Raw genomic sequence first — 24,649 nt, 5'->3', positions numbered from 1 at the left:
ATGGAAAAGAGACTTTTTTTTAGTAATTAAGTAGTCATCCCAGGAAAGGAGCAAATTTTTTTTCTGATGATCTCTAGATAACACAGGAAGATATTAGACCCCTGAGGTTTTGAAGATACAACATGATAGATAGGCTCAAAATTCTGATAAAAAAAAAATAAAAACATTTACTTGCTGAGTGAACAGGTTCCCTTTTTTCATTAGTAAAATGAATAGTAATAGGATCTACCTCTCACAAATAGAAGGTTAAAATGAAGATAGAATAGCATTTGAAAATCTTTTAAAAAGTGATTTTTAAAATATTTTTGTGTATTTTGGACTACTTGAGCAGTGTGATGAACTCCTTCTCAGAATAATGTTAAATTCAGAAAATAGAATATATAGAATTATACAGGACACCAATTATATTGAAATACAGTTATCAAAATTTATTTTAAAACAAGTTCATAGACACCTAGCTTAAGAACCCTTGCTTAAAGCACTGTGAGTATGAACTGTATAAATAAGGCTGCTAAGGTTACTTGTATATAAACTGACCCTTGATTGAGACTAAATAACAGATTCCAGTTAAAGGAGTGGAAGAGTCTCACTACTTCAAGATAACATCTTCCAGTTCATTGGGCTTTCCAGGATTCTAACTTACTTGCCTAAAAATATTAAAATAGAATAAAATAAAAACTTAGTGATTTTTACAAAAAGAACATATTAAAAGAAGAAAACAAATCACAAGTTGAAATGAGATTCTTACTTTGGAAGACATTGTTTATATCTAAGTCAATAAAGGCTCAATACTTAGAAATATTTTGTCATAGATCAGAAAAATTCTCTACAGTAAATCTAATAATATCAAATAATTATTGAGCTAGGAAAGTTCTTTTTAAGTCACTCCTTGGTCTTCAGCTGATATTGATTGCATACCTATTGAAAACAGGATATTATGCTAAATACAGCATTTAGATACCCTCAGAACTCTTACAATCTAGCAGAAAGAAATGATTCAAGTCACCACAATACCAAAGAATGCAGTTCAAGTGCCCTAGAAAAGGCCTAAAATTACATGCTCTCCAAGGCAGGAAAGTTATATCCAACTAGGGGAAAGCAAAAGTGGGCTTTGCATTTAAATGATCATTTTCTATGATTCCAATGATCATTTTCAAAGGGCTTGTAAGTTATCATTGAGTATCATCCTAAACTTAATTAGCATAGCCTCTATTTCATCAACCAGCAGAAATGGTCATTTTTTTTATCATGAATAAATAACTGGATGGCAAAATGGAGTGGGGACTGTGGGAGCAAGATACCTCCCAAGGACATTTTTTCTTCTTTTAGTGAAAATGATGGTATTTTCCTTTTCTGGGTATGTCCTACAGTCACTTGCAGTTCTACAGATCAGAAAATTGGGGCTCAGAAATGACTTGCTCAGAGTCATAAAGTGACAAAACGCTAAATATTAAAGGTGGGATTGAACTCAAGTGTTCCTATTACCAAGCTCATCATACTAACCACTATGAAATGCATATTTCATATAGAATTCATCTATCTGTTCCTTTCAATCTATAAGGTAGAATAAAGGAGCAAAGATTTGGGCAAAGACTGTTCTTTATTAAAAAATTATTGGTTGATACCCAAACTTTTCCCATGTCTTTCTTCCTCTCCTTTTTCTATTCTTCTTCTAATTCTTTTCCCTCTTCCTTTCTCTTCTCTCGATCTCTTTCCTTTCTCTCCCATTCCCTATAATTTATTTTCTCTCTCTTTTTTGTGTGTCTCTCTCTCCCTCCTTCTGTCTGCCTCCCTCTCTGTTTCTCTGTTTCTTTCTTTTTCTCCCTCATTTTCTCTCTCCTCCCCCCTCTCTCTGTGTCTGTCTTTCTCTGTTTCTCTCCCTCTCTGTCTCTCTGTTGGTCTGCTTCTCTCTATCTCTTCTCCTCTCCCCCATTTTCACATATATATGTGTGTGTGTGTGTGTGTGTGTGTGTACATGTATATGTATATATGGTTTACCTATTAATCTTGGTGACACTTCATAGAATTTTTTAAAATAAAGGCTAAACATGGATGGTGACAGTTTCCAACACCTTCTACCACATAGACTAGACTTTTACTTAATCCCCTAGCTTTTCAAAATTTATAAAGCTAACAGCTGCCTTGACTCTGATCAATTCTTTTGCCACCTGGAAACTATTTATTAAAGTAACTTAGGAGTCTACATATCTGAATAGAATTGTGAGATATTATAGCTTGGTAGATTTCATTAACTTTTACACATCAGGAAACTGAGGTCTGGAGAAATCAGTCAGTTGTCCAAGATCACAAACTGACAAAATGGGATGAAGACTCTCCATTTCTTTATTCTCTATCCTTTATTCTTTCCTTTCAACTAGTTTTTCCTCTGCTTCTATTTAATTTTCATCCATCTCAATTTATATGTTGCTTAAAATAGGGCATTATTTGTAGAACGAAGATGCTATATGCAAAGCTACTTCTGAGCATTCTACTACTAGCTGTTTTTCAAGCTTCAGAGCAAACTTTCACAGATGGAAAGTAGGGGCCTTGAGGTACAGAGAATGTCCCTGACATACTTCATCGACATGTCCTTGGGACATCCAGGCCAGATACTTCCCTTTGATGTGCTGCCACGATTCTCTGCTGTGTCAGATGAAACCGTTCCCCCAGTTAAGGATGTGTCCTCAAATTGGTCTCTCTCTGTAGTCTGCACATCGTGATGATCAAGGACGAAGCCCTCACATGGACCTATCCCTTTGGGAAATATTTTCCCATACAAATAACCAGAAGGAAACAGTTAACCATTCAATCAGTGGCCTGGGAGCTGAAAAATTTGCCTTAATGATTCTTTAACATACAATCAGTCTATGGTGGAAGCAGTGCTGTCTATGGTCCCATTTCATTCTAAATCCTGTGGTTCTGAGACTTCAGCTAGTGCTGTTGATTGATTTTAATATATAATAATATAATCATTTTTGACCTTTATTTTAAAATTTTTTTGTGTATGAGGAAAAGAACTGGAGCAAAGAAAGGAACTAGTGATGTTAATGACAATAAAGGAAAGAAAAAGAAAGGAAAAACATCAATGGAATATGTTTTAAGAGATAGAAGAGAAAAGAGAAATTTCAGGGGACAAAAATGAGCTGAGCACATTTGAAAGTACTGTATTTGATATATCCCTTTAAAAAGTAAACTATGGAATAGAGATTTTAGATTTATCATGAGGCTAATTTTTTTTAAAAAGATGAACCCATAGTTTTTATTTTTATTAGGGTGGGAAATCTATGTTTTCTTTTACAACATGACTTTTATGGAAATGTTTTGCTTAATTTTACATATGGTTTCTTAATTGTGGGTGGGGATAAAAAGGAGAGAATTTAGAGCTCAAAAATTCAAAAACAAATGTAAAGAAAAAATTGTTTTAAATATAACTGGGGGGAAATACTAAATAAATAAATCAGATACAAAAGCAAACAAACAAACAGAAAACAGATGGACCCATGCCTAGCAAAATGTCCTTTTTTAACCTTTAAGACATCTGACTCAGAGCATAAACATATGCTTGACTGGCATGTTTTCATGTCAACAATGGTAGCTGAGGATATTCCTGTAATCTATGGGGCATAGGTTACAGAAGCAAGCTCAGGTAGAAAAAAAAATTGAAAGCCCACCCTAAAAAGCCAATCACTGTATACTTGAGTTAGAAATCCAGGTCCATCTGAGTCTAAAATGAGTTTATTCTATGCCCTTTCTTTACTGTCAGAGCTCACTCTTTGACCATGCCAAAAGAAAGTAATCAGGGTGGATAAATGGCAAAACAACAATGGCTCAAGAACATGGACCTAGTATGGTCTTATAAGGGGGTGGCAATGACCTTTGACTGAGTGGTAAGCCACTGCTCTTCATTGAGAAGAAATATGCCCATTTTCATGTTGGATTTCACACTTCTTTGTTCCAGGGTTTTAATTTATGACCTGAACAAATTGGTTTCAACTCAGTTTGACAGCCTCATCCGTGCCAGTGGACACAGTTATGAAAAGTACAACAGCTGGGAAAAGGTATGAATTATAGCAACTGCTCACACCAAATTTGTGAAATTATTCTGGAAGTCGGATCAACCATGTCATTTTTCTCTATGGTCCTGTTTTTCAGATCGAGGCTTGGACTGAAAAAATTGCTGCAGAGAATCCAGAACTTGTCTCTCGAAGTGTGATTGGAACCACATTTGAAGGACGTCCTATGTACCTTCTCAAGGTAATAATTTTTAACAAAGACCCAGCCTTCCTGAAGTATTGGAAAGCATTGAATTCTAATCTATTAACATCTGGTTCATTGCCTCGCTTATCCCAAGAATTATGTCATAACTCTTCCTGTTTCCACCTTCTACACCATCCTTCTTTAGTACCCCCTGGGGAATCAAACAGATTCCTTGGCTACTTTTTTCATTTGAGGATTTTTTTAAATCATTATTTTGATTTACTCAAAGGGAAAAATGCAATAAAACAGGGGAAATTCTGACCTATAAATTTAACCACATTCCTGTAAGCAATGTAAATGATCATCTACCTTGATGAAATTGTTCTATCCCATCTGTTGTTTGCAAACCCCATTTGCTAAAGAGATCCATAAACTTCAGTCTATCAGACAACATTACAAAATGTACCAACAATTTGTTTGTGTCTTCTTCAAATGTCATTTTTATCATTTAAATCTGACAAACAAATAAAATTACTCAGATCAAGGACATAAGAGATAGGAAAAAGCCTTTGTGGCAAAGGTCACAGTAATAACAATTATTTTTTACAGTTATCTCGGTCATGTCATTGATTAATATCTGCAAATAGCCATTTAGTGAGTGAAGCAAGAGTAATCAAGGGTCCTTTGAAAATATGAGCGTGTCAACCTTAATAAAAATAATAAACAACCATGTAAGTCTTCGTTTCCAGCTTTGTGATTGTCTAGAGGCAAGAACATTCTGTGCTTGTATCGTGTTTTAATTTAATCATGGAATATATCTCTTGCTGCTGTCAAGTTTCACCTGTTGAGTTCTCAAGCCCAGTCTGGTGATGGAATGTTTGCCACTGTATGGCAGATGAGTTATTGCTTCCTTTTTCTTCTGTTTGCTATAGATTGGAAAAGCAGGATCAAACAAACCTGCCATCTTTATGGATTGTGGTTTCCATGCTAGAGAATGGATTTCCCCTGCATTTTGCCAGTGGTTTGTGAGAGAGGTGAGTCAGTAGAGTTACCTATTGATTTGGGGAAAATAAATGTTATTTTTAATTTCTTATAAGGTCATATTGATTATTTTGATTATCTCAAAGTAATGAGAAAGAATGATCATTTTAACAGTCCCAGTATCTCATGTTAATAAGTGATTTAAATCAGTCCCCATCAGACCTTTACAAGGTAAGATCTCACAGCAAATATTGAACAATGCTAACTTAATTCTCTTTATTCTGGCTTCCTTCCCCAAAATCTGATGGGAGATGAACAAATGGAAAAATGAACAGGACAGTTGTTAAGAAGGGTACATTGGAGAATAATTAACATGAGTTTTAGAATAGGCCAAGTTTTATAATGATTTTCAAATTATTCTATTGCCAGTCTTATAGTATATACAAAACCACTTTGAAAACTACAATCATATACAAATATAAGGAATTATATCTTTTACCTTAATACTTTGTTAACTCAGTAATTTTAGGGAGTTTGATTTTATGGGATTGGGTACTCTCTTATTTAAAGCATATTAGGACCTGCCTGGAACTTAGCTGGTCTTTAAAGATTTGCAGTGGCTAAAAAACTATCACTTCTGATCCTTAGAAAACACATATATAATCTACCACTGGGACTATATTCAAAACCTTTCCAATCTGATAGGACCATTAAAAGATTATGACCCACTTGTACAGCCTTCAAGTACCCAAGTTACCACAACACCATGATGAGATACTGGATCAGACTTAAATGGAGAATAAATCTCACTAAATAATGTTATTTTAGAGACCTCACTTTATATCTATTATTGTCTTGGTTATATAGTCAGTGACCTCTACTTAGGTAGAGTTGGAAGAGAGACCTTAAAGGACATCTGATCAGATCACTTTATTTTTATAGATGGAGAAACTGAAGCTTAAAAAATGTTGGGTTATTTGCCCAACATCACACAACAGAATTCATTAGAGGCAGAATCTGAACCACTTAGAAATATTAACTGCACCAATGGACAATTGTTTATACCACAAAAAGGATCTTTTTGATCCTCTTTGTTTCAAACTTGTAGACAATTAATGGGATTCAAATAGATAATCACAAAAACACAAAAGACCAAGTATTGTTATAGTTCATGGTGAAACTATATGTTGATAGTCTCACAAGTTTTGCCACAGCAGACTTACATATATATATAGCTTGAGTTTCCTAAAAAAGTTGATAACCAAATATATAAAGAAGTTAAATAAAAATCAAACCCTTTAATAGCCATATAGAGAAGTTTAGAATGGCTAGAATTCTAGCCATTTTGGTTCATTGTTTTCATTAGATAAATGGTACTCTAGAGAATGGAAGGTGTTAAAAAAATATATATATGATTTCCTTTAGACATGACCACATGACCACCTTATAGAGAAAGAGCACTGGTTGCCAAGCAAATCCCTTAATATGATCTCAGGACATATTTTTTTGATAATACAAGGAAGTAGTAGGAGAAATAAATGTAATAATAGAAGTTCCTTTTAATATCAGAAGGAAGAGAGTGAACAAAGATCTTCACTTTGATAGTGTTTAGAGTGAAGAAAATTTCCCCCCCACTACTCATGAATTCTTTTAGGATTATTGGATCATAGATATAGAACTAAAAAGGCTCTTAGAGATCATATAGTCCAATCTTTGCACTTTATAGATGAAGAAGTGGAGATTCTGCAAAGTAAAAATGCCTGACCAAGGTCACACAGCTCCTCTCTCTTCTTGGTTTTCATGACACTGCTCTTAGTTCTCCTCCTTCTGATCTCATCACTCCTTTTCAATATCTTTATATGGATCTTCATCTGTGTCACACCCACCAAGTGAATGTTCCCAAAGACTGCCTTTGGTAGTAGGACACTTACTTGGTTATTTCATCAGTTCTTATCTGTTATGAATTGGATCTTGCCAGCTTCTAGGAAACAGATAACTCCCAGATCTCTGTATCCATCTCTTATATTTCCTCTGAGTGCCAGCCCCACACTACAATTACCTATTAAACCTTTAGAATTTGGTGTTTTGTAATTATCTCAAAATCAGTATGTCCAAAACAGAATTTATCTTTTCCCTTAAACCAACTTCTTTTCTTAACTTCTCTGTTACTGCCAAGGACACCACCATCCTTCCATCTATCCAATTTCATAAATTCAAGATCACACTTGAGTCCTCTCTTTCACTCTACTTAATAGTGAACAATTCTTGTAATTCTTTTCTCTATCACATTGCTATTATCCAATTTTCTAGCATTCTAAAGCTCCTCTGAACTTTGATAATAAACTCATAATTTGTCTTTCTGTCTTAATTCTCTCCCTACTCTAAAACAGCTGCCAAAGTGATTTTTCCTGAAGTGCACTTCTGGCTGGGTCACTCTTCACCCCTTCCTCAGTATTTTGCAGTGGCTTCCTTTTATTTCTATGGTCACATATAAATGCTCCTGTCTGAGCACTTCCACTTTCCTTTCCACTCTCTCACATATTCCATTAGGAGGTCTACTTTCTATTGCCCAGATTTTCTATCTTTATCCCTTTAGATAGACTGCTAGAAAGCTCTTCCTTTTTACTTTCACCACTTAGGATCCTTAATTCTCTCAAGACTTAATTCAAGTGTCTCTATTATAGGACACCTTGTTCTCTCTACTTATTGGTTCATTCCCTTCTAAAGTTATCTTGTATCTACTTGTATATTACTTATTTGTGTATATTTTATCTCTCCCCTATAGAATGGAAGCTCCTTGAGGGCAGCAATTCTATCTAGTTGTTCTTTTTGTAATCTTAGAATGCAACACAGTATCTGCCACATGGAAGCTTTTAATGCACATGAGTTGATTGAGAGGAGATTCATACTCAGTTTATCTGACTCTAGATTCAGTATTCTTTCCATAGTACCATGATTTTTTCTTCTCCACTACAAACCAGTGAGAACTTATGTTGGGATGGTGGGGAATAGCCATCCCTGCTCCATATCTAGATATCCATTCTGCAGACATAGTCTATAGGAACTCTATAGATCGATTTTCTACAGAAGTTAAATGAAGCCATAGATATTATAAGTTTTAAAATTAGCTAGCGCCACTCAAAAAGGCATTGACTATTTTATCATTATTTTCTTTGATCAGGTTGACAAGGGAATATGCCTTGTTCTGGCATTGAGAGAAAATGACTTGAGTTGAGGGTAACTCCCTACTTTTTTTTAAAGTCTCTAATATTTTGATGGATTATGATTGATCTTTAAAATAAAAACACAAAATTTCCGAATGGAAGGATCATTAGGAATCATGATGTCCAACCCATTAAATAGGAATCCTCTCTAGAATAAATGCAAGTAGTCATCCATTACTAAGTAGCTCTAATTAAAGGAAATTCTCCTCCTCCCAAGCCTGCCAATCTTTTTGGAGATTAAATTGTTTGGAAGTTTTCCCTTAGGTCAAGTCGAAATCTATTTCTCTTCTACTTCAGTCCACTGCTCCCAATTCTTCCCTCTAGGGCCAAGTAGTACAAATCTAATCCCTTCCTCTAAGGGGAAAAAAATTAAAATAAAAAATTATAAAGTTTCCATGAAATAACCAGGTATAATTTTGAAGCCCATGTGACAAAGAAGTTGTCACTTTTAATGATGATTAGATAATTTTTAATCTCTTAAATGTTAGTGCTGTAATGCCTTTGGGTAACCAAAGGTAAAGACATTCTATTCATTTAAAACATACTGTATCTGTTTTATGCATAACACTTTCCATCCAATTAATGCACTGCAATTACTCTTCAGGCTGTTCGTACCTATGGGACTGAGATCCGAATGACTGACATTCTTGATAGATTGGACTTTTATGTTCTACCTGTTTTCAACATCGATGGCTATGTCTACACATGGACCAAGGTACACATGCCCATTTCTTGCCTAGACATTCATTTGATGAAACTGAAAGTAAGAGTCCTTTTTTTAAAAATGGCAATGCTTTGTGCCTTCTTTCAGAACCGAATGTGGAGAAAGACCCGGTCCACTCATCCAGGCTCCAGTTGCATTGGTACTGACCCCAACAGAAACTTTGATGCTGGATGGTGTGGTAAGTATCTTTCTGACAATATGATAGTTTTCTAACCAAAAATATGGTATTCAAAATGCCTTAAGTCATCGCTAAGGAAAAATAAATTTTACATACTATTAGAGAAGATTACAAATACTTAACTCCCAGCTTTTTAATTTTGGCAGAATACTGATGATAATTACTAGTCTGTACTTCTCCAAAAGAAGATAATAGAGAAATATTGGCAGGATTTCATGACAGCTATTTGTTTGTTTTATGTACATAAATTTTGTTATATTACTCTTCTTCCAAGTCTTACTCTGCTACTTTACCACAGTATGAAAGTTACACTGCATTTTCAAGGGCTCTATTCTAGCATCCTGCCAAGGTCAAAAGGCTTCAAGTATGTATAACACCAGCTTTAATCGACTTTCCCACAGGGAGTATGAATACTGTTACTCTATCTTTAAAAGGAATGAATTTTGCAGAGTTACAGTTTAACTGTCATCTGTAAAGACTAAAGCAACTGGCAGTTTCACTGTCTTTATAGAATCACTTTTACATGTCATAAAATGAGAGATAAACAGGGAAAGGCTTTTCTGATTTATTTCATAAAAAGTATTTAACAAACTAGGTGGGGGCTCAGAGCTAATTGATGTAATTTTAAGTCATTTATAAGGAAAAAGCAGAACATATCCCTCAATTGCAAGAGGATATAGGATAGAAAATAATATGATGAGTCAAATAGTCAGAGAAGTGGGGGGTGAGTTGCTGCCATTGTTCACTGGTACCCCGCCCACCTGATACTACATTGGCTTTATATGGTGATATAAACCCAAAACTTGTTGAGTATTGTATGGGTTAGGCCACAAGCTATTGTTTTAGTTTTTTGTTTGTTTTGGGGTCATCCAAGCACCAGTCAAGCTAAGTATAGAGAGCTTTATTGTTATATATCTTGAATCCACCCTAATGTTCTGCTGGGCACATGATAATCTGTTTTGTTTTATTTTCCTTTTCTGAAATAATGAAGTAAAAAGTGTAGAGGGGCTTCTTACCAAAAATTTTGATTAACAGCTAATGATTTTGCAGTGAAGGTTTTTGTGGAGAAAAGTGCATTGGATTAATGATCTATATATTTTCATATTAGCTGGGAAATATGCTATCCCACATTTCAAAGTAAAAAACCCTATAGGCTTTACACATGCCACATGTATTCTGAGGATAGAAGAATAAAGACTTATGATTTTAGGCATTTTAATACTAACAAGAAAAATCTACCAATCTCACTGTGAGAGGACCTATATAGGTTTTTTATATACCCTTAAACCAAAAATATCAAACATATGGTTCATGTACATATATACATATATATACATGTATATATATACAGCCCCCAACACTGAACCAGATTAAAATTTAGTTAAGAAACATTTAACAAAGTAAATTGAAATACACTAGAACATAGGTTTTCTAAGTCAATAGGTGACCCACAAGAATCCTTATGGACAGTTTACTATTTGAGTTTGACACCACTGCCATACACATTGTTTCTGTTTGGGGAAGAGTTCATCAGTGGGAAAACTCCCTCTCCTATTGCAGATTGACACCATTCTTTATTTTATATTTTTAGGGAGTAACCTGTAGCACTAAGTGATTAAGTGAGTCTCTCAGGGTCATAGACAAATATAAGGCTTGGTTCCAAGTCTTCATGCCTCCGAGGCTACCACATGCTTGAGCATCATTTTTAATAATTGTTTTTTATTTTCAAAATACATGGAAAGATAGGTTCAATATTCACCCTTGCAAAATTTGATGTTCTAAATTTTTCTCCCTCACCCCTCCTCCCCTAGATAGCAAGTAATCTAAAATATGTTGAACATATCCAATTCTACTATACATATTTCACATTTATCATGCTGTACAATAAAAATCAGATCAAAAAGAAAAATGAGAGAAAAAAGTAAGAAAACAACAACAAAAACAGTGAAAATACTATATTGTGATCCACATTCAGTTCCCACAGACTTGTCTCAGGGTGCAGATGGCTCTCTATCACAAATCTGCTGGAATTGCCTTGAATCATTTCATTGCTGAAAAGAACCAAGTTCATCAAAGTTGACCATCACATAATCTTATTGTTGCTATGTACAATGTTCTCAGCATCAGTTCATATAGAGCTCTTCAGGCCTTTCTGAAATCATTGAGGATCATTTTTAACATTCCATTTTAATTCTAGCTATTGGCTTTTTAAATTGAAAACTTAATATGCTCTATTGGGCATCTGGTTCATGAGTTATCAATCAATAATCATATTGCATTCTCTTACAGAAATTGGAGCTTCTAACAACCCTTGTTCAGAAACTTACTGTGGACCTATAGTTGAGTCTGAAAAAGAAACCAAAGCCCTGGTGAACTTCATCCGCCAAAACCTTAATTCTATCAAAGCCTATGTGACAGTTCACTCCTATTCCCAGATGATGCTGTACCCTTACTCCAAAAGTTATACCCTCACAAAGAACCACGTTGAGTTGGTAAGTAAGCAAGAAGTTTTCATTTTTAAATGCCAGGAAGAAGAAATATGTCATGTCTATCAGATCTATCATTTCATTATTGGGTCTTTTTGCAATGATTGGAAGAAAAGAATCTAAGGGATAATTCTGAAAGTTTTCACATGTTTTCAAGGAATCTTAAGTGACATAAAAGAAAACTGGCAAAGGGAAATATGAATTTGTTGTATAGGTCAGAATGTCATATGTGGTTTATTAGTTAAATTTCAAATTGACAGTACCAATATTACCTTATGCTTCAATGAAGAACTGACTTGCATGACTCAGTTACAGAGATTTGGGAGATAATCAACAAAGCTACTTCATCATACACACATTTTTCATAATATTATTGTGAACCTATTATACTAAGGAACCTAATTTTTCAAAAGAACTAGAGTAGACAGAGGTAAAATTTAGTAGCAGTCAGATTTGACAACTAGGTGGTGCCGTATTACATAGAACAGCAGGCCTGGAGCCAAGAAGAGTTCATCTTTATGAGTTCAAATCCAACCTCAGACATTCACTAGCTGTGTGATCCTGAAAAAGTCACTTAACATGTAATGTATGTCTCAGATTCCTTACTTCTAAAATGGGCTGGAAATAAAAATGGCAAACCACCTCATTATCTCTGTAAAGAAAATCCCAAATGGAGTCATGGAGAGTCAGACATGACTGACCATGAATAATGATAGTAGATAAACTAGACTTTGGAGCCCCAAAGATTCAGGTTCAAGTTTTATTTACTTCTGATTCAACCAGGAAATTAGATAGCACAGGAAAGAGTAATGTACCTAAAGTCTGAAAGCTCTAAGTTCAAATGTGACCTCAGATACTTAAGCATTATATAAAGGCTACTGTTAGACTATTTGTATGACATATTGTCTCTATGACCCTGGGCAAGTCACTTAATTACTCAATATTCTAGGCAATTCTCCAAAACTGTGACAGAAAAAAAAAGTAACAACTCACATTAGTAGAGGGAATTTCCTCACCTGGGAATTCCCTATGAGAAATATGTCAAGGCTGTACACAAATAACAGATAAAGATAAAATAGCTAGTTTCAATTCAGGAACAATAAAATTGAAAAATTAGAAATTAAGGAACACTTGGCTTGTAGAAATAGAAATTCTCAATCCCACAGAGAAATTGTGTGAAGTTTTATTCATTTATCCAATTCAAAATATTATATCATATAAAGTATTACATACGTGTGTGTATTGGCTTTCTCATATAATTAATATTTAGGAACAATCTATACATAAACTGAGCAGCTATAGGAAGTGGAATATTTTGTTTTGTATTGGCTCAGTTTGTTTTACATTTTCCTAAGTGAATTATGTAACTGCAAATATTTTTTGAAAAGAAAGAGCAGAGATATTCAATTCTTCTAGAACAAAGAAAGCTAGAAGATATAGCATCATAGTATCTCAGATTTCACCAAGCATCCTTTTTACTACATCACCTGTGGTTATCCTGTCTTTGCCTAACAATCCCCAGTTATTCGAAAACCAGTAGCACCAAGCCTGACAGACCATCTTTAACTAGCTTTAATTGCTTGAAATTTTCTTTCTCCTCTAAGCCAATTTATTTCTTTCAGCGTCTATTCATTGCCCCTATTTCTGCCCTCTGGGACCAAAAAGAAAAATCCTAATTCTTCTTTGGATCATTCTAATTGTTTTTTTATATATAAATCAAAATTGACATAGATATTATTTTAATGTATTTTAAGCTTCTCATTGAAGAGAAGACATATAGTAGAGTAGGAAAAAAAACCTTTAGTTTAGAATCAATAAACTTGAGTTAGAATGAATGAACCTGGATCTGCAATTTATTATTTATACTGTTGTAGGACAGTCTCACAAACTCTTTGAGCCCCACTAAAGTTCCCTCACCTTCAAAAAAAATAATGTTGGGTTAAATAATCTCTAGGCTCTTTTTTTATCTAAATCCTATAAAGAACAGCATAGTTCATAAATATAAGAGCTAAAAAAGGACCTCAATGACTGATCTTCTCATTATAAAATAAGACCAGAAGAAGGAAAAAATGTTTTTTTCCAAAACCACATCACATTTAGCAACCTATCCAGACTAGATAAGACTTAGCTAGAACTTAATTGTCCCAATTCTCAACAGAATGTTCTTATGAATTCATCAATTTTTCAACTTTCTAATTATCTCAGAAACATTGTGTTACCAAATGAATAATTTCAAATTTTGCTATTTTTCTATCAAGGGATCCTACTTTCACATTATTTATGTTTACATATTTTATCCAGTCCCCAGGAAAAATGTAAGCTCCTTAATAATAGGAATAGTTTTTTCTTTTGTTTTATTTTGTCTTCATTTCCCCAGTTTCTTACATGTATTAGACACTTACTCATACTCCTTAGCTTTGGCTTCACTTGATTTGATTTGATTTGGCTGAGTTTGGATTGAGTTGGGTTGCATATTATTTGAGAAAAGGAGAAAAGACTGGAATGTGCTAGTTATTTTAAAAATGTAAATTCATTTAAATCATGGAATAACAGAGAGTTTGAGCTATTTTATTGAAAAAATAGTTAAAGAAAAATATAAAGTTAAACCAATTATATACTTAAAGGTGTTAATTTAGCAAGATACCAGAATGAAAAACTTAAAATTATTACTTTTTCAAATTAATCAACTCATCTAATTGGGTTTTTTTTTTCAGCTTACTGACATTATGTTTACAAACTAAAATTAATGCTAGTGAGAGAAGCCTTATCTCAAACTATCCCTCTGAGATTTCTTCCATTCCCTTCCTGCCAACATATCCTATTGTCTTCTGAAAATACAGATAGGTTTTATTATTTCTGGCAGTATACACTTAAGAGCTTTTAGAATTGAAATTATATTACCAGCCAAATGGCTCTGACCAGCTAGGATTCTGGACTTAAAATTGTCCTCAATAAAAAATAATCCAGTAAATAAATTCTGCCTCCAAAATAACATGCAGTACATTCCCATTTCCTGCCATAATTTGGTCCAAGAAAAGATCCAAGATTTAAAAGATCATATTGTTTTAGTCAAATAATTTTTGTACCTAAGGTAACATGAATAAATTATAGAAGCATATGGACCATAAATACTTTCTTTTAGAGATGATTTTTTCATTTAAAAATTAGACTAATGTAGAATGAGGTAGGTCTCCTGGACACCTATATTAATAATACTGCCCTGATTTCTGATCATAACAACAAAATTAAATTAAGCCCCAAGTAAAATGCTCATTAACCTCTTCCCTCCCTCCAAAAACCAAAAACACACAAGCTACAAAACTGTTATCTTCTCCCTAAAGTTTCTTTTTATCCAAACACAACTAAAAATTTTAGGGAGAAATAAAGAGCTTATCACTTTATCTTCTTCCTGTCATCTTCCATTTTTTTTAGATGATGACAGGTAGCTCAAAAACTTCACTCCTATTTCTAGTGATTAGCTCTTCAATTTCATCCATTGAAGTCAGACGTTAGCTTAAGTTTTATTTAGTACTTTGTAAGTGATTGACTCATTCCTGATTACTCACATGAACCAAAAGCAAAATCTGAAGTTAGTATTATCGAGCTCATCCAAATTCTAAATTTCAGCTAAGACATATCCCAAACTAATAAGTTTCCCCTCAAGGAATGTACTTTCACCAATGTTTGCCTTTTTAAAAATTATAAAACTTTTAAAAAATCTTACTTTCCACACTTCCTAATTCACCTCATGTGTTTCTCTTAGGTGCAATTTGTGATATGTGATAGATTTTTATAATTTGTAACTATACTCTCAAACTTCAAAAAATATATATGCATAATTGACAAAAAATGGGGGAAAAACTTAACATGATTAGAAAATCTGGGTTCCAATCCAGACTGTAATATTTTGGGCAAGTTATTAAAGTTTAGTTTCCTCATCTTTTACATGAAGGAGATAAGATAAGAACTAAGATCCCTTTCAATTCTAAATCCCATATTCTAATTTCAACCCTCCATCAAATGTTTTGGTTTCCTTTACTAGACTAATGATTTCAAGCCAGACATTTTTAAACCTCTACTGTATAACTAAGGATAATTGTTCCCTTTTCCTCTAATCCTGCCCAAATTCAGTGCCTCTATCAAGCAAGGAAGAAAAGAAAGAAGAAAGGCAGGAAGGAAAGAAGGAAGGCAGAAAGGAAGGCAGGAGGGCAGGCAAGCAGGCAGGCAGTCAAGGTAGGAATGCAGGAAGGCAGAATTGTTAAAAAACAAAACAAAAAAAAAAAACCTGTTATAAGGTATCTTCCTGTTATAAATTTATAATCCTATAAGCCAAAAAAAAAAATACAAAGTGCTAAAAAGATGTATACTCTGAGCTGGCTGCTAGCTAAGATATAAATAAAAGTGAGTAACAACCCTTCCTAATGGAGCAGTCATTTCTTCAAAGGAGATTCCCAGAAAAAGGTAGAAAATCTTAAAGGATGAAAGAATGAAGGAAATAGTGGGGAGATTTTAAGCTCTCTTTAATACAAGTAGACTAAATAAACAAAATGGGAAACATTTCTTTCCAACTTGGAAGATACAAGCACAGCCTTGAGTGATGAGAAGTAAATATATTCTTTCTTTCTCCCAAGAGTCGGAGTTCCCACAGCTGTTGCACATTGTTGTTCTGAACCATTTAAATAGTATAAGGGAAGCCAAACTAGGAGAATCTAGCCCTGAAGAAAACTTGGTCATGTGATTTCTGGCCCCAAATCCAGTTCTGGACATATTTCTTTTCTAGACTATGAGCCAGGTTTCCATTACCACATTACATCTGTGTATGAGTTAGGTACTCTTCTGCCAGGTACACATAGTTATGACAGTGATGTACAAGAGACAGAAGACATCTTAGCATCAGATGAAAAATTCATCAACCAATCACCAGTCTCAAAGCAATAACTATATAACCAGTATTCTGACTATAATTTTTGTTGTATTGTAACTATTTCTGCCTGTTTTTGAATCAGTCTACTCTATGTTTTTATCTTAAAAAGAACTGATCGCTAAGTTTACAGATTTAGCATCCAATTCTGTCATCTTGAACCCATCCACAGTAGAAAAAGACTGATTAAATTATCAGAATAATAGATGGAAACATAGATGGGAAGAAAAACATGTCTAGTTTAAGCAGAAGACAAAAATTCTTCCCAACTTGGGTGATTCCTATTAAATATAATAAATACAACAAATGCTTATAGAATAATTTTTAAAAGCAATGTTGTACAATATCTGGAAGTTTTGTGTAAAAGTCAAAGTCCCTGTACTCAACCAGTTTACAGGAGAGATATCCAGTGAGCAATACATGGGGGCAATTTACAATGTTCCTGAGAATGTCAAACCAGATTAGAATGTAATTGGAAATATTTAACAAAATATAAGAAATACAGTACAAAATAGATAATGGTATTATATGGTTTTCTAAATTAATTTATTCCCCATATTTATACCAATGATCCAGAGGGATCATTATATCTGATTTAGTGGTCCCAGTTTCTATTTGAGTTGGACACATTTTACTTACACTGAGATATATTAGGCCTCAACTTATTATTTCTATATTAGGAGCAGAAAATATTAGAGTTGGAAATGACCTTAGAAATCACCTAATTTGACCTCCTCATTTTATATTTACGTATTTTGTTCACAACATATCAAAACTCTAAATGACTTTTCTCAAAATCACACTGCTAATTAGTGGCACACCTGGTATTAGAACCTAGGACTCTGTTACTGTCTCCAATATACTTGATTATTATTCATTATTAAGCCTCTGGATTAAAATTCTAATTTATGTTGTATTATCCTGGATGTCCAATTGGGTTAAAGCACTTAGTAAACTTTGAATGACCTATAAATAAGAAGTATCATTATCATTATTATTATTATTAATTAAGACAAAATGAATTTGTAACTAAGTAGAAAAGTCTAGGACTCAGAAAAATTCCATAAATTTGTTTGGGTCATATATCCAGAAATATAAGAAGTCGAACTTAAAACTTTTCCAAGTGCAACTTTTAGTCCATTCCATATTTTCTTTTTGTATTGACAGATGAGAATAAGACATCCTAGACAAGAATTAAAATAATAAGGAGGTGGGTGGACCTTGCTCCATACTGTTAGCCTCCTAAAGAAGCTTTCTTAGCTCCTTTGTCAGGTCTATGACCACTTAGCAAAATAGTGCTTCTAAGTCCAATTCTCAATCTAACTGCTAGCCACCCAATAGAACTGGTGAGAATATCAGAGCTCTAGTCTCAAAAAAAAATCTTGAATATGACCATTACACAGTATCTGGGATATTCCTGCCATATTTGAAGCTACTTTTCAATTCCAAGAGCTATTACTTATGTCCCATTGAAATTCTCTGCTTTGTCCAAGTTCAGTAAGTTATCATATATATTTATGCAAATATTTATTGATTACTTATGTGTCTTGAATAATAGTAGACACTCTGGAGGATACAAAAAAAAGATATGATCCTTACCTTTGAGAAGAGCATAAAATCTTGTTGAGGAGATAGCATTTGTACACAAGGAAATGTTGGAAAACAATAATTTAATTCAATTCAAGAATAGTCTTCTTTTTAAAAAATGTATTATTTATTTTTAACATTCATTTCTTTTTAAATTTTGAGTTGATAGTTCTCTCTTTCTTGTCCATCTTTCACCTACCCACTGAAAAAATAAGCAAAAATGACATCAATTAATATATAGAATCATGCAAAACAAATTTCTATATCAACCATAGCATGAAAGAATAAAGAAATCAAGAAAATTATACTTCAATTTGCACTCAGAGTTCTTCATTTAGTTCTCTGGATATGTATAGTTTTTCATCATGAGTCATTTGGAAATGTCTCCGGTCATTGTATTGATCAGAATATCCATTCTTTGACAGCCAGTCATCATTACACATTGCTATTTCTGTGTACAATCATCTCCAGGTTCTTCATATTTTCTTTACATCAGTTCATATAGGTCTTGATATGTTTTGTTTTGTTTTCTGAAATCACCTCCTCAGTTCTTATAGCACAATAGCATTCCATCACAAACATGCCATAACTTGTTCAGCCATTTTTAAATTAATGAACATCCCTTCATTTTTCAATTCTTTGTCACAAAAAGAGCTGCTATAATTGTTTTTGAACATACAGTCCTTTTCCATTTTCTTTGATCGCCTTGGGGTACAGACCTAACAGTGATGTTGCTGGGTCAAACAGTATGCAGCTTTTTATGCCTTTGAGTATAGTTCCAAATTGTTCTCCAGAATGGTCGAACAAGTTCACAATCCCACCAAAAGTTTATAGTATGCCTATTTTTCCTTATCCTCTCCAGCATTTGTCATTTCTGACACATATGAAGTGGTGCTTCAGCGCTATCTGATTTGCATTTTTCTAACAATAACAATTTAGAAATGTTTTATATGGCTATAAACAACTTTGATTTATTCTTCTGAAAACTACTTGTTCATATCCGTTGACTATTTATTAGAGAATGACTTCTATTTTTATCAATTTGGATATTTCCCTCTATCTTTTTTCTTCAAAAGTCTGTTTTGCTTTGAACCACTGTTTCACATTGCCTTTAACTCACCTTCCCTTTTCCCTTTTATAATCTTCACTCTTATCTCTTATCTCCTTCTCTTCATAGATATATATATAGATATAAGTATATGTAAGTGTATTCTTCTCTCTTTGAATCCATTCAGGTGAGAGTGAAGCTCAAGCATTGCCTGCCACCCCTCCATTTTTTCCTCAACTATAAAATTCTTCCTTGCAAGCCTCTTTTATGTGAGAAAATTTTCCTCATTCTATTTCTCCCTTTCCCCTTCTCCCATTGCATCTCTTTTTCTCACTCCTTCATTGGGAGAGAGCTAGAAATCATCCTATCGACTCACCCTCCCGTCCTCTGTCTATATAGACTTTATAAAAAGACTAATGATGACAAAGTTCTTAATAATAGCTTAGCTAGATAGATGATCATCTTCCCATATGGTAATGTAGACAATTTAAATCTCTTATGGTTACTCTTTCATGTTTATATTTTTATACTTCACTTGGATGTTGTGTTTGAAGTCAGATTTTCTGTTCAGCTCATCTTTTCACCAGAATTCTCGAAAGTCCTCTGCTTCTTTAAGTATCCATTTTTCTCTGAAAATTTATATTCACCTAGGTTATTCTTGGTTGTAATACTAGCTCCTTTGCTTTCCAGAATATAGGATGTCAAACCTACTGCTTCTTTTATGTTGAAGCTACCAAATGTTACATGATTCTAGCTGTGGCTTCACTATACCTGAATTGTTTTTTCCTGGCTGTTACTATCCTTGATCTGAGAGCTCTGAAATTTGGCTATACTATTCCTAGGAGTTTTCATTTGGGAGTCTACTTCAGGATGATTGATGGATTCTTTTAATTTCTATTTTACTTTCTGGATCTAGGGTATTAGGGCAGTTTTGTCTTAAAATTTCTTGAAATATGATATATGTGTTGTCTAGTCATTGCAGTTATGTCCAACTCTTTGTGACCCTTTTTGAGGGTTTTCTTGAGAATGATACTGGACTGGTTTACCATTTTCTTCTTCAGTTCATGCATAGGATCATACAATCAGTGATTATATGAGGCCAAATTTGAACTTAGGAAGATACATCTTCCTGAGTCCAGGAATAACTCTGGAATAACAATAACAAAATGCACATAGTTTAATAATTCTTAAGTGATCTATCCTTGATCTATTTTCCAGGTCATTCTTCTGATGAAATATTTCATATTTTCTTTTATTTTTTTATTATTTTGACTTTGTTTTGTTGTTCTTTGGTGTCTCATAGTCATTACATCCCACTTGCCCAATTCTAATTTTTTAAAAAATTAATTTTCTTCAGTGAACTTTTGTACCTTTTTTTTCTCATTTGACCAATTCTGCTTTTTAAGTTCTTTTCTTTGACTTCCTTTTCCATTTGACCTATCATGCTTTTATAGGAATACTTACTTCAGGGGATTTTTTTATTATAGCTTTTTATTTACAAAACATATGCATGGGTAATTTTTCAACACTGACCTTTGCAAAACCTTCTATTCCAACTTTCCCCCTCTTTCCCTCCAGTCCTCCCCTAAATGGCAGGTAGTCCAATACATGTTAAATATGTTAAAAATATGTATACATATTTATAGTTATCTCTTCAGTGAATTTTTATGCCTCTTTTACCATTAAGCTATTTCTGTTTTTTAAGGGTTTTTTTGTCTCTTTTATCAACTCATTTCTTTTTCCTATTTTTTCTTCTACCACTTATCTTTTTTGTTAACTCTTCTAATAATTTGTGGCAGGCTTAGGTCAAATTAAAGTTTTTCTTTGAGACTTTGTTTTTACATACACTTCTCCTGAATTTATATCTTGGTCTCCTCTGCTGCTATAAAAGCTTTTAATGGTCAAGATTTGTTGTCACTATTGGTGTTTGCTTATTTTCCCATTCTATTTTTCTTAATTTTATTAATATCTTTTTATTTTCAAAATACACGTAAAGATACTTTTCAATGTTCACCCTTGCAATATCTTGTGTTCCAAATTACTTATTTCTTGACTTTGAACCTTATGTGATAGTTGGCCTATGCTCACCTGGGAGTGGGGAGTTACTGTCCCCAAGCTTCAGTCTTTTTCATGGTACTGTTTTCAGAGTTAGTGCTGAGGTCTGCAAACTTTTGGTGCTTCCAAAGTGATGTGATACAGGAAGAAGTGTAATCATTAATGCCCTGGCCTGTGCTCTAGTCTGTATCCAGGAGGGGCTCCTGTTGTATTAGAGCCCCAAATTCTAGCACTCCTCACTGCCCTAAAACTGTAATCTAGTCCTCTGCTCTCCAGTAGTTGACTGGCTCTCATACTACTGCAAGTGTGACCTCCAAACTAAGTTATCTTAGGCTAGAAAAAAGTCTCCCTCTGACCTTTCATTGACTCTGCCATTCCAACATTTTATTTTAGGAGTTATTTTAGAGAACACTGGGAGAGTTCATCTGGGTTCATGCCTGTACTTCACCATCTTGCTCTATCTTCAACATGTATTTTCATGTTAAGTCTTTATGACTATATCAAAATTATACGAGATCTTGGAAAATATGAAAACAAACATAGATAGATAAATAGACAGATAGATAGAAAGACACATGAATAAATAAATATCTAGACAAATAAATAAATGAATAAATAGAACATGTCATACCCTCAAGAGGCTTACATTCTACTAAGGAAAAATATACAATAGAGACTAAAAAGGTGGACACAAAATAAAGTAAGTAGAATATATAAGTAAGCACAAAATACAAAGTAAATGCATATTTATTTTGGAAAACAGGAATTAACAAGGGGGGAAGGCAAGAAAGGGAAACCAGAAAGTTCTTATGTAGGAGATCTGATACTTACACTGAGCATCAAAAGGAGGTAGGAATTCCAAAAAGTAAGTGAAGAGAGGGAGCTTTCAGCCAGAGAAGAGCCTGTTTAAAGGTGCAGAGGTCAGAGATAGACTGTTATGTTTGGGGAGCTGCCAGATTGGCTGGAACATAGAGTACCTCAGGGAGATTAATGAGAAATAGGTCTGGAGACTTATTTAGGTCAGAGCAAGTTTGTGAAAGATCTTAAATGCCAAAAAGATGAGTTTGTATTTTATTCCAGAGGCCTAAGGGAGCCTTAGAATTTGGGTGCCAGAAATCTTGTGGAGGTAGAAGAGATTAGATTTGACAATTGATTGGATTTGGAGGATGAGGGAGAGGGAAGCATTTGTATGAGGCTATCATAAATCAATCCAGTCCAACAAGTATCCATTAAGTGCCAACTATGTATAAGAGACTAGAGATAAGATGATAAAATGAGCAATAGTCCCTGCCCTCTTCTACAAGTTGTTGTTGGGTTTTTTTTTGTTGTTTGTTTTTTGGTTTTTTCCCCTACTAAGGGAAAAGAGCAATAAGCAGATTTAGACTGAGTTAATAGTTTAGAAAAGGATAGAGAATATGGGTAAAATTAATCAGAGAAGACTTCATAAAGGAAATGGAACTAAAGGAGGATAGGATTTGGACAAAAGAAAGGCACAGGAAAGAAATTATGATTAAGTTTGTAAGAATCCACTCATGGACAAGAATTTATTTAGAACTTGCTGTGTTCTATACTCTATACATAGAATATTTTTTTTAAAAGGAAAGGAAAAAAAGGTTTACTGCCATTAAAGAATTGATATTCCAATGAGAGAAGTTTTATATATATATACATCAATTACTACAAAGTAAATGCAGAAATATGATAGAAACTAGTCTTGAAATGGAAAAAAAGAAGAGTAAATCTAGAATGTATTTGTTGAGGGAGGATGAATTTAAAGGAGAGAAGAGTGAGAAAAGATCATAGGAACAAAAGATGCTAGACTCAAAAGTTCATGTTGGAGAGTAGTAAAAGATAAGATCCCAGTGGAAAGGTGAGGCAAACAATTCGATATATACTTTGAGACTAGTACAAATTCTTCAGCAGGGGAGTGACACACAGTGTTGTTTCAGAAGATTAATTGGGCAGAAGTATGAAGGATAAAGCATTATCTACCAGAAGTATGAAATCCAATATATTCTTCCATTCATTTCACTTGATTTTTCCTGAAATGATCTACAATTAATCCGTGTGCTTTTTATCTGTTTTGCTTGAAATAAGGATAAGACTACTCCAAAATATTCTTGGCAAAAGGTATCTGGGGCTTTCACAGAATCCTAAGTATTTTTGTTAATAAATAGCAAGAGACATTCTACAAGTCTCAAATATAAGAGGGCTAGGTCATCTCGATTACACAGTACTTTTAAATGTTTATTTGGAAGAAACCTGGCTGTTCACCAGAGTAAATGAATGTAGTGGGACCTTATAACTACAGCTGACTCACCCTTCTTCTCCCTCTCCCTCCACCCCTCCACCCCCCCACCCCAATTTTACATAGCTACAAAAAAATGCACATCCATCAACCAAGAAGGAAAAGTTGTTTTAAATCAGGGGAAGCATTCTCACATATCCCACAGGGCCTTTAAAGATTGACAATCCCTTCTCTCGCAAGCCAAAATTTCTCCTCATTCTTTTCCCTCATTTACTCTCTGCCCTCTTACTAAAATCCCGAGTCCTTTAACTGCCCTTTTTTCTCAGAAACATGTTTGTTGTCTCGTATCTCTCATGCTCAGACCTTGACTTGTGTTTCTAAGGTCTTAGGGCCTTCTCTTTTCCAACCAGAACTGCAAAAGTCAAATTTTCTCTATTTTCTCTCTGAATTAGTTGTTCCTTATCACAAGAAGAAGCTTCCTGGATAGAAAGAAGGAAGTTGCCCTTGATGATAATCTTTCTCTTTGCATTATCATAAGTGAACACCCATAATGAGTTGGCTAACCATTTAGCACTCCATCCTGAAAGCTGAGTTGTATTCCATTTTTTCCTTATGTGTTTACTTTGTATTTTTTTTTTTTTGTATTTAAAAACATCATTACAAGAAGGGATTCATAAGCTTCTCCTTAATGCCAAAGAACTTGATATCAGAAGAAAAGATTAACATCAGTCCTAGGGCCTAGCTTCCTGATCTGTAAAATCCTAAGACTAAATGCTACCTAAAGTCCCTTCAAATTCTAAATCTACGATCGATCGTGTGATTCTGAAATTACTGGATTTATTGAACATCCATAATTGGTTCTAAGTCTGGCATGTTTTTTTCTAGTGTTTTAGACACACTGTTTTAGGCACAATGGCAGGTTAGTTAATAAAGTATTCTGAGGCAGACAGGACCTCCCAGTGTCCCTGACCTCACAGTCCCCACTCCATTAGCCACGAGC

General features: G+C 34.0%; 1 protein-coding gene across 1 annotated transcript in view; it reads left to right on the top strand.

Annotated features, from left to right (window-relative positions):
* Positions 1-24,649, top strand: part of CPB1 (carboxypeptidase B1) — a 39,909-nt gene that overhangs the window by 4,698 nt on the left and 10,562 nt on the right. The window contains exons 4-9 of the mRNA XM_074298381.1: positions 3,959-4,058; positions 4,153-4,254; positions 5,130-5,231; positions 9,007-9,117; positions 9,214-9,304; positions 11,594-11,796. Coding sequence (XP_074154482.1) covers positions 3,959-4,058; positions 4,153-4,254; positions 5,130-5,231; positions 9,007-9,117; positions 9,214-9,304; positions 11,594-11,796 — 709 coding nt within the window. The remainder of the gene's footprint in view (positions 1-3,958; positions 4,059-4,152; positions 4,255-5,129; positions 5,232-9,006; positions 9,118-9,213; positions 9,305-11,593; positions 11,797-24,649) is intronic.

This window comes from Sminthopsis crassicaudata, chromosome 3 (genome assembly GCF_048593235.1).
Source record: "Sminthopsis crassicaudata isolate SCR6 chromosome 3, ASM4859323v1, whole genome shotgun sequence".
NCBI classification, from domain to species: Eukaryota; Metazoa; Chordata; class Mammalia; order Dasyuromorphia; family Dasyuridae; genus Sminthopsis; species Sminthopsis crassicaudata.
This window is presented reverse-complemented; position numbering and strand designations above follow the sequence as displayed.